Source organism: Limulus polyphemus, unplaced genomic scaffold (genome assembly GCF_000517525.1).
Source record: "Limulus polyphemus unplaced genomic scaffold, Limulus_polyphemus-2.1.2 Scaffold50, whole genome shotgun sequence".
Classification (NCBI taxonomy): Eukaryota; Metazoa; Arthropoda; class Merostomata; order Xiphosura; family Limulidae; genus Limulus; species Limulus polyphemus.
Window position 1 is genome coordinate 1319064 of NW_013665660.1, and position 11007 is coordinate 1330070.

Consider the following 11007-nt stretch of genomic DNA (forward strand, 5'->3'; position numbering starts at 1 on the left):
GTGAGAACAGTAGGACTATAGGGGACACAAGTATAAATTTTGGCAGGGTAGGAATACATCTTACAGCTAAAGACAGTTTTATTTTTCTAACAGGGTGGTTGGCCTTTGGATGTTGTGGAGGCAGAAAATTTAACTGAGTTTAAGAGAAAGCTTGATAAGTATATGAATGATAAGGGATGGTTTTAAGATTTTTTAAAATTTATTTATTAATAGTTTCAATTTAGGTTAGAGGATGGGACAGCCGAGATGTCCAAAAACATTGTTATGTTATATGAAAGTAGGAAAGCCCCTTAGTGGTTCAGCGATAAGTTTGTAGGTTTATAATGCTAAAATTCGAGGTTAAGTTTCTACATTGGGCATAGCACAGATAGCCCACTGTAACGTTTCATGTTTAACAAATTCACCAAGGAAAATGTAATTTAATTTATTGAGTTTAAGTTATTATCTTTTTTTCACTTTTAAAATCTCTTTACATTTTTCACCCTTAGAAGAGTTTTTCTGAACCCACAATTAAATTACATATTGCTTTTCAATATGGTTCAGTTACCTTTCTTAAAAATTAAAAATAAACGTTCATAGATGCTATTCAAAATTTTCATATATGTATTCTTTGATCGTTGTTATATTTGTTTGTTGAAATTCGTACACTTTCACTTTTGAACCATTAGAAATTTGTAAGATAAACTTAAGGGTAGTGGATGTTCACTTGATTTAATAAAATTGAGTCACCATGAAAATATATTTAAATCTATTGTAATCATACTCAGTTTTTGTATGTCCTAAAAATGCACGAGCACCTCACTATCTAAATGAGCATGCGCGCGCGCACTTCACTTCAACGGATGTAAACAAAAGGCGGATGTAAATATGCTTTAGTAGACATTTTATATAACAGCGTATTAAAAACTTATCAGTTTTTTTTAAAAAGTCTAAAGTTAGGTTAGGTTAGAATTACGTTACAAATTTACTTATTGATAGTATTAAGTAAGGTAAAGTTTAGCCCTAACTAAACTAAAATGTATACAAGTTACAGTGTTAATTTCTCTCTATTCATTATAGGCCGTACTTTTAATAAAGGCTTAACTATTGTTAAGTGGGTTTGTAGATTTCGGTGTGTGAGATCATAATTCTTTTGTATTATTTTTGAAATCCCGATTTTATAGAAGTACCCTTGCAATAAAGATATTAATCTGACCGCAAAACATTTTGCGGGTCTCTGCTAGTATGGAAGAAACGTTTTCAAAAACGTCTTTTCGCTTTCAACCTTTTATTCTGATATAGAAAAATTGGACTGAATTGAATAATATACGCATCATAATCAAAGTAAAATATACACTCCAGTATAATAGACAGGGTGATTCATAAGTCCATTAACAGACAAATATTCAGATATCGGAACCTGATTTTTAGTGTTATAAGGCCACATATTCGTCACTGAGCCACCGAGGGGGTGGGGGTGGAGGGGCATTTGTCTTGTAAATCTTCGTCAACTTCAAATTCTTGTTTGTTCTCTTGTTAACGGTATATCAGGAGATATACTCAGCTTCATCGCAGTGATCTTTTGTGTTTGAGAGTTCTCTATCGTTACCGTAGCAAGTTCAAGGCGTTTCTTCGGATTGGATAAGGATGTGCTGTCGTAGCCTATTCTTTCCTAAACACACTGTTATACGAGTTATTCAACTTTCAAAGGGGAGAATGGTACCCTTATTTGAAATTTTGTGTCCTTTAACTCCTTGTGGCTTAAAATCTTACTATACAAATATCCTTCCTTGTAAAGGTCTGTGATATATTACCTCAGACTCCTCCCACCATCACACTGCTATACCTCCTATGTTTACATATATGAGAATAAAAGGCATAAATTCTAGTTTTATTCCATACCTCCTAGATGTTAAATTAGTGCAATTTATAGACATATATTTTCAATGTCAGTGACGATAATTGTATTTCCGCTAAAGCTTCTTTCTTTTTTTAAAAAAGGGACGTTTATGAACTAAGAATATTTTTTGTAGTTGTGAACTTTTTTCCCCACTAGGTATTGGGATGGCTATATCAAGCTGGGCAGGAAACACTTGATAAACACCAAAATGTTGCAGATTCATTGCCTGTTATTAAAGAACAAGAAGGAGAGTTCGAGAAATTTTATTTCTTGGCTATGGTAGGTATTAGAATTATATCATACTTAATTTTAAATACGGAAAAAAATCAAACTGAACTCTCGTAATGTAACGTTTCGCAATAGCACCCTCTAACGATCATCTTGTTCTTTAAGACTGGGCAATATAAAATTTGTTTAGAGCGCACAGTTCAAGCACTTAACTTGAAAACGTGAATAAAAAATCTTTAAAGTTTTCATTTCTTTGAAATCCAAATAACATAATCACCTTTAAGTTGTAGAGCAAAGATACTGCTAACCCTAAAAAAAAAAACGACACTATTTCAGCACTTTGTTGTCATGAAATTTGGGCATCAAATTCTAGTTTTCTATTATTTTCCGCAAAACATGTTTATAGTCATTATATTTTACTTTAAAGTATATTTCTTTATTTTACGCAAATTTATGGCAGAAAACTAATTTTACTGGAAAGCCCATAAACTGAAAATCCCAAACACTGCCTTTATATTAATGAAATATATCGACCGTAAAATACACAACAACAATAATGGTCCGTGTTCATTCTTTCACCAGCACATAGGATAGCTGATTTTGTCTAATAAGAATATATCCATTGTACCAGAGTATACAGAATACAAGCTTTATTTTGTTTCATTCCAAAATGGTGTATTGTAGTGTGGTGTATGAATATATCACACATCCCTGTCTTTTCTTCATATTATACTATTTATTATTTGCACTGTTTGAGTGAAAATTTTCGCATAACACGTGGTCGAGAAAACTTTTAAGTCGAACTCTTTCTACCTGCCCTCGTTCCTTTGTTGTTCTCAGAAATGGATAATGCCTGTTACCACCCATGGATGTTTTTGTTCAATACAATATGTTGTTTAAGGCTGTCGACGGAAGTGTCCCTCAACAGTTGGACTCAGGTGATATCTATAGGCTACGGCCCCGATTACGTTGTAATGAGAATGACCATCACGTGTGAAGTTTTTTGCGAACCAAGGAACGTTACATTTTGTCAGTCTGGTCTGGAACATCTCTGTGTCAGTATAGTGCAGCTAAACTTGGTATTCAGTCCTGTGATCAAGTAAAGGCGATAGTACCATGTAACAGCAACTACACACAATGTGTTTTTATTTAGTGTTAAAGAAAGATTGTTCATTTTGAATTATATTTTGTGTCCATTCTCGTTACTTCATTTTACATCGACTCAGTAAGAGAATTAGCACTACTCCGTAATTGATATCTTGAGCAAATCTCCTGTTATCTAGTGGACCTATCCCGCGTATCTCGAAGGTTAATTCAGCTTTTCTTGGATATACCTCAGTAGTACGGCAGATTATACACATACGTAGAGTGCGTCAAAAATCATGAACCGAGGAGAAATTTATAAACAAGCCAATATCGGAATACAATAATAACATTCACAATTGACTGTTTTAGTGAGTGCTGTATTTTCTTTTAGGACTAAGAAATACAATTGAGTACTCATCGACTTCTGACTTCTCACACCCTGCACATTCAGGTCTTATTGATTTCCGAAAGCAATTTTTAAAGAGAATAGATTAAAGATTTTGTTTGTTTGTAATTAAGCACAAAGCTACACAGTGGGCTATCTGTGCTCTGCCCAACACGGGTATCGAAGTCCGCAGACATACCGCTGTGCCACTGGGGGGCGGAATCAATTAAAGGTGTAGTCTTCCATCAGACAAACGAAAATATTTCAGTGTTACTTAGACAAGACATAGATTGGACAGAAAAATTTAAAAATATCGAATCACTAAGGTGTTTTTATCTATTACAGAAATGGCTAAAGTGCTCACACACACAAAAAGTTCAACGTTTTTACTTCATAATTTTATTGGTCGCTTGGTATAAACACTAACCATTAATAATAAGTTGAGAAACAATGAATTATAAGCATAATGAAGTGATTTATTTTGGGGGGAACGTACCATATGTTTCTACAGAACATTAGCCTGTCTTCTTCACAGACCAATGTTCTGTTGAAACATGTAGTGTATTCCCCCAAAATAGATCACTTCATTATACTTATAAATCATTGTTTGCCAACTTATTATATAAGCATAATTGCGTCCATACTCATGTAACACTAACCATTATATCTTTTTTTGACATTTATTTTTTTAAATGTTATCTTGTTTGTTATTTAGTTATTTTACAACAGTAATTGGCAACAGTATGGCTATCTGTAAAATGTCAAACTTTTCTGATGGAAGTCGGATTACAAATGAGATACGATTATTTAATTCCCGTGCAGGTATAAATGATCAAATTAGGGTTTGGTTCTTCTCCTTTTTCACCACAAATACGTTGGTGTGTGTGATAAAAACGTTACACCTACGTACATCGCTCTCTGGACCTGAAATTGACAGAAGTTTCTCTCACCGTTCCCTATTACGCATTATGTAGGTAAACGCATTCGTATTGGAACTCTCGTCTCAATGAATCACTGTAAAACACTTTTAATACTGTACGTTTTATAACATTTGTACTTGTGCATACGTATGGAAAGACCATTTCATGTTGGAGATCTTGTCCACCCAAACACGTGGTTTGTAAAACAAACAGTGACAAACAACGCGTAGCATTCTTAATACTCATTGCTAAATTCAGAGTATTATAAAATGAATGACGTAACTTCTGTTGTTATTTTTTATTTACTTGCTCGTTTAATTTTTCGTATAAATAAATATTAGGGTACCGTATGGACTTTCCAAGCACGTGGCTAGTGTGTAGTAAAGAAATACAAAAAATAATAAAAAAAAAAGAAAAATAACTTTGAAATTTCGAAAGGGTGGGGCTAAAACCCAGGAGCCAGTGGGATTACCGCTATTGATTTTAGTAAATAAAAAATAAATAGTTTATATTTACTAGTCTGTGTGTGACTGTGTATACGTGTGTATTGAACAAGACAAATTTGGAACAAGGTCTTTGAAAGTAACATGTCTTCTGGAATCTATAACTCTTGTTTGTTTACTTGTATCTGAAATACTGTAGCAGTACATTTACCAAGAGCGAGAAGGTAATTGTATCGTCTTGAACGACATATTTTTAAATTTTTGGAGGAAATTGATTTCACACGATCATGTGGTCGCTCCATAATGTGCAACTACTGGTTGCTATGACAACGATTTCAACCCCTCGGGCCGTAAAACTGCCAGAGAAAGGTTAGACGTTATCTATCCTAAGCCCTTAACGCAGCTGCTGTTGAGCTCAGGCGAGGTCACAGTGAATGTAGTAGCGAGTAGGAGAATGGATGATGTTTTGTAGCGTTGTGTGTAGTAGCGGCAATGTTAGCGGATGAAACGAACGGAGGAGAATGGGTAAGTGTAGATCACATAGTCTACTCTAAAACTGTGTGTTTTTTTTATCCACTCATTAAAAATATAATATAGAGAAAAGTTCGAAGGTTATTATGTAATCTTACTTTATCCCTCACCCGAGCACCGATAATCTTAATAAGAGTAAAGCATACTAATCTTTATTGTGTACCTCAAAACTTGGAACGTTAACCCTTATACACATGAAAAATATTTATGTCGTTACCTCAACACCTTGAACGGTAACCATTGTACAGTTAAAAACTTAAATATTTCCATCTTTATTGTGTACTTCAACACCTTGAATACTAACCCTCGTACAATTATGAACTTAGCTTGCGAGAAAGTGTTTTAAAATATAATCTAACCTTGTTTACATGCTTCACCACATTGAACACTCGCTATACCTCGTTCATTTATGTACTTGCGTTAAATTATACGTATAATCTGATAAATCGTATCTTTAATCTATACTCAATGTTTGATCATTCAACACTACTGTTAAAGTGCTGGGTCAGTGTTTGGTAATTGTTTAAAATCGACGCATCATACTGAACCATGACTAGCAATTCGTACTCTTACCAGTCACGTAACACTTAATCTCTTGCTGGTTGAGTACAAGAAATGCAATGTTGGAAATGAGAATAGCGACCGTTAGCCGTATTAAGGTGCTTAATGGTATGTGTAATCGATATTCAGTATCCTGGGAAACCAACATATAAATACACAAGTATACAAAGACCGTTAGATGGACAGTAGCTGATAACATTGAAATATTTATGCAGTTGTATATAGACGCACAAACCCTGGTTACGAGGCTAATTTCCGCTAATATAAAATCATGATAATTTTTCTTTTTACATGGAATGGAACTCCTCTACTAACTGAGCAAAAAGGTTAACCTACTAGCTAATAATAAATTGACAAACAACGATTTATAAGCCTAAAGAAAATATTTTGTATAAAGAACATGCTATGTGTTTCAACAAGACACTGGTCTGTCTTCTTTGTGTGAAGACAAACCAGTGTTCTGTTTAAACAATTAGCGTGTTCTCTATATAAAATATTTTCATTAGTTTTATAAATCATTGTTTGTCATCTTGCTGCTGTATTAGCATCATGTACTTTTGTACACAAGTGCTACTAGCTATTGCTGTTGAGCCACATTTTAACCCAAACTGCCATATTCTCTCTCTCTCAAAAACGAGGCCTAACGTCGGGTTTTTCTTTCAGTGTTTTATCTGGTCGACTAGGTGTTAGTGGTAATCATTTGTTTTTCCTGACTCGGGATCAAACCCGCCAGGTGATTGTTTTATCAATTAAGCTAAAGGCAAGGGTGAAATTCTCAAAAAATAAAAAATAGACGTACTCAGCTGGGTGAAGTGGACCTGTTTTTGTAAAAGAAAAAAAATGTGCGTATAAATATAAAAAAAAAACGACATAGCAGCTCAAATACGTTCCGGTACTTATTACCAGTGAGTACCAGCAGAATTTCACTCCTGGCTAAAGGGTTAATCTACCACCTCTATCTAGTGTGCTACTGTTTAACAACTCAAACAACCACACTTGGAAAAAGGTTCGAAATTTTTAACTGCTTGAAATATATTTGCTATATATTTTAAACTCTTTGGTACTTAGTAATTGTTGAGTAATTTATCGTATGAAAGAAAAAATATTAACGGCGACTGGATGAATACCTTAACTATTTGGTGTAAAGAGATTTTGACAGTTCTTTTATATTTGTCAAAAATAAAAGATTAGATCCTAATTTAACAGATGATTTAAATATAAGTCTGTTACTTGGTTGCTAAAATGTAACTTAATAAAGATAAGGCATTAAAAAACTGCCATCGTGTGGTATCTACATATTGCCATGAGTTTAAAAATCAAGAATAGTAGGGGTGAAGAGTAGGCCGTTTGACTGCTTCTGTTGTAGTTGGCCTTGAAATTAATCGTTGTTTTTGTCGCTAAGGCGATATTCTTCAGAAGTGGTAAGCTCGAGATTATACAAGTCATGAACATGTGCTGGAAGTTTATCTTCATGTTTTATGACAGACATGCATAGATATATGTACCTGTTTTACATCTCTAATATACTCATTTTCTTCAGATCCTGCCCTCCCCGTTTGCTGAGTGGAAAGTCTAAGGGTTTATAACGCTAAAAATCTGGTTTTGATACCAGCTGAGGGCAGATCATAGATAGCCAGTCCATTGTGTAGCTTTTTTCTTAACAACAAAGAAATAATTAAGATGATTTCGAGGAAGACTGTTAATTTTTAAGATTATTACTTGCACTATATGCGTACGTGTGACACTGAATTGTGAAGACGTGATGTTCACTTTAAACTAAAAATAAAGTCAATATAATGTATTGCAAGGCTTAGTTATATAATGTACAGAGTCTGTTTTTATCCTTCACTTATTATATTATTTGTGTTTACCAAGATCTTAAAGTCATGTACATCTTGATTTCCCATCATAGCCATTGTTAAAATGTGTTTGAATTCGGTACATTCGCCATTATGCTCTTGCATTCGTTAAGACAACGAACTGTTGATCCCACGTAGCCTCGTCCCCACCGAGGTCATGTAAACTGATACACAACATGTGAGCATTTGGGAGTAGAAATTTGTTCTTTAAAGGTTTGTTTATTTTATTGCAAAGTCACATAGGTCTATTTGCTGTGTCCACCGCGGGGAATTAAACCCCATACTTTAGCGTTATAAGTTCGTAAATTTACCGCTGTCCCACAGGGGTCTCTTTTAAATAAAAATAACTAACTAAGACGTACTTGAGGCTTCCTAATTTCATAGTGAATTTAAAGTATAGGCGTGTGTGCATAGGCCAACTGAAGGATACGCTTAAGCCCGTGACTGTAAAGTTACAAAGAACATAAATTTTGTCATAAAATATCTTATTGTCGGTGGTTTCTGCACGTGAGAAAATTCTTAACGGTGATAGTGATAGGAAAAATCATTATTTTTGTAATTACTCACACGTTTTCTATTTATTTATAGAAACAAATAAGCCACATGCTGAGTGATACACTGTATAAACTAGAATGTTGATTAAATTCCATTTGTAACCAAGCTGCTGTACAAACCTGTCGAAATGAAAGATCAGAGAATATAGATGAGTTTAAGGTAAAGGGGAAATAGAAAACAGTTCCAATATTTCTTGTATTTAAATCTAAAAATGGTAGATGAGACTCCCATTGCTTTTCAATTATAAATTTAACAGTAGGGTGTTATTTGTTAATTTGAGTAGTTAAGGAAAAATAATACAGATGTATTTCTGAATACAACAAAGGTATGGAATAGGTTTGAAATTCTTCGGACGTTCGATTAGTCAATGATTTAACGAAAACAAAGGAAGCGATTCGCCAAACTGGGTGTTAGTTTGGACCGTATGGCAGTTCCATCAACTGGGTCGTATATTTTCCTACCAAGCACGTATTGAGACTGTTCTGTTGTAAATTCCAAAAGTTTAATAAATATTTGTTTGGTTAGGCCTGTCACCACATAACTATGCATCTTCTTCCAAAGTTATATCAGTACGTAAATCTTCAATATCAAAACTGGAACAGTAAATCGGTTCATCATATTTACAACTATTTAGTTCTCTAGGAAATGTAAAACATTTTCTACTGTAAATTCGTTTATAATAAAAGAAGTCAAGAAAGTTCCTGAGAAACCAGCCACTTGAGTTACTCCATGTACCTTCATTCCGGCCTGGAATGGCCAGGTGGTTAGGGCGTTCGAGGGATCGCGGGTTCGAATCACCTTCCCACCAAACATGCTCGCTCTTGTCTGACAATTTACAGTTGGATAAATTATATGTCACTCGATCTGGCTTGTGAGAAAACGATGAGTTTATTTCCGTTTATTTCTACACATTATATTCTCACTTCTGTCTGAATTCTTTTTTTTTTTTTTGGAGAACATATAATCCTGTGAGTGAATGAAGACTAGATAGTCCCCCAGTTATCCAGTGGTAAATTGGCGGACTTACAACAGATAACTTTGGTGTTCGATTCCCAGCGGTAGACAGAGCGCAGATAGACCATTGTGGAACTAAAACAATAAGTCCAGACAAGAAAATTCATTCGTGTTATATTCGAATCATTGTTCTAATTTTTTTATGTAATCTTCTTAAACTTAACTTCAGCATTTAAGAGGATTTTTTTTTGCGACTGATGATATTGTTTGGAATCTTTTCAAACTTCGTTACACAATTTTCAGCCACAATAATTTAAGTATTATATATTTTTTCATTTACATTCTCCCCTCCACCCCAAAATAAAAACTAGCTCAAAAGATTTTTCTGTAATCTTACATAGCTTTTTTCCTAATTTTGAAAGATTCGTATGATATTCTTTTCATATCACTCTAAAATATTCGACTGTTTAAAGACTAACCCTCAGTAGCCAGAAATCAAGAAGAGACAGGATATATATCAGAATAATAATGCCCTATGAAACTATTAAACTTGTGAATCTAAATCCTTGCAGAAAACGCCTGGTAATTTTAAGTAATCAGTGCAAATCTGTGGGCGACACAACTATTAGTAAGGTGATTTCTGATCATTGTACGACTTTGTAAAGTAGCACGCAAGTGTGTGATATTTTCAGTGCTTCCGGGCGTAATCCTAAAAGCATCCCATATATATGTTCCACAGCACAGAAAAACCAGTCATCATGCACTTGCAACACTTAACACGAATCAGTTCCAGCTCGTGGTATCGTTACAAGTTAAGTACAACTTCGGTCAGGTAGGCTCTTCCTGAATTCGGTTATCTAGCATTAAAATCTGATATCCAGATACTTGTAATATAGTTCGTTGCGAAAATGTATAAATTGTTTTGACTTTCCTTCTTTCGTTTTATATTTTATACGGATAAGTATTATAAGTTTATTTTTTGGCAATTTTGGTGTTGCTGAATAAGAACGGTTTACTTTTCACAAACTTTTAACGTGTGGAACTATAAGTATAAAGATCTAACTGTAGTAACGTTCCTTGTCCTTATACATTGTATACCATATAAACGGAAATACGTTTCTTCACGGGCTTCCACTGTCGTTTCATCCAAGACAGTCGGTCTCGTGGTCTGCAATCTTGAGAAGTTCATTCATAAGCCCATTTGGCGTCGCTACTACCTGAGTAAAAACGAAGACTAGACACAACGGTACCTGTGTCGACACAGAAAACCCTCGTGACTGGAATCATATTCCCAGCGGCCTTATAGAACGCGTTGTGACGTCTGCGGGACGCGTTCAGCAGGCAGTAACCTGCGTTCGTTCTGAACATACTATACAAAAAGTACCTCAATTCTTTTCTGAACACTTTCTTACTCTGAAGAATGTACTGAAAAATATTTATTAAGGTTGACACGACTGTGAAATCATTCACTTAACTGAATGTAATGATACTGATTTATTCGATCTGACACAAATTTGTTCCGCCAAGATTTGCTTTCAATACATATCCACTGAGTGCTCACAAGTAAATAGACACCTAATTTTTCGTCATTTAACTGATTTATGCT

General features: G+C 34.5%; 1 protein-coding gene across 6 annotated transcripts in view; it reads left to right on the forward strand.

Annotated features, from left to right (window-relative positions):
* The window catches only part of LOC106463042, a 231148-nt gene that overhangs the window by 177374 nt on the left and 42767 nt on the right, over positions 1-11007 (forward strand). For 5 of the 6 annotated variants that reach the window (XM_022390767.1, XM_022390758.1, XM_022390776.1 and 2 more), the window contains exon 10: positions 2036-2158. The exons of the other annotated variant lie outside the window; for it this stretch is intronic. In XM_022390767.1, the coding sequence (XP_022246475.1) occupies positions 2036-2158 (123 nt within the window). The remainder of the gene's footprint in view (positions 1-2035; positions 2159-11007) is intronic. 6 annotated transcript variants of the gene reach the window in all.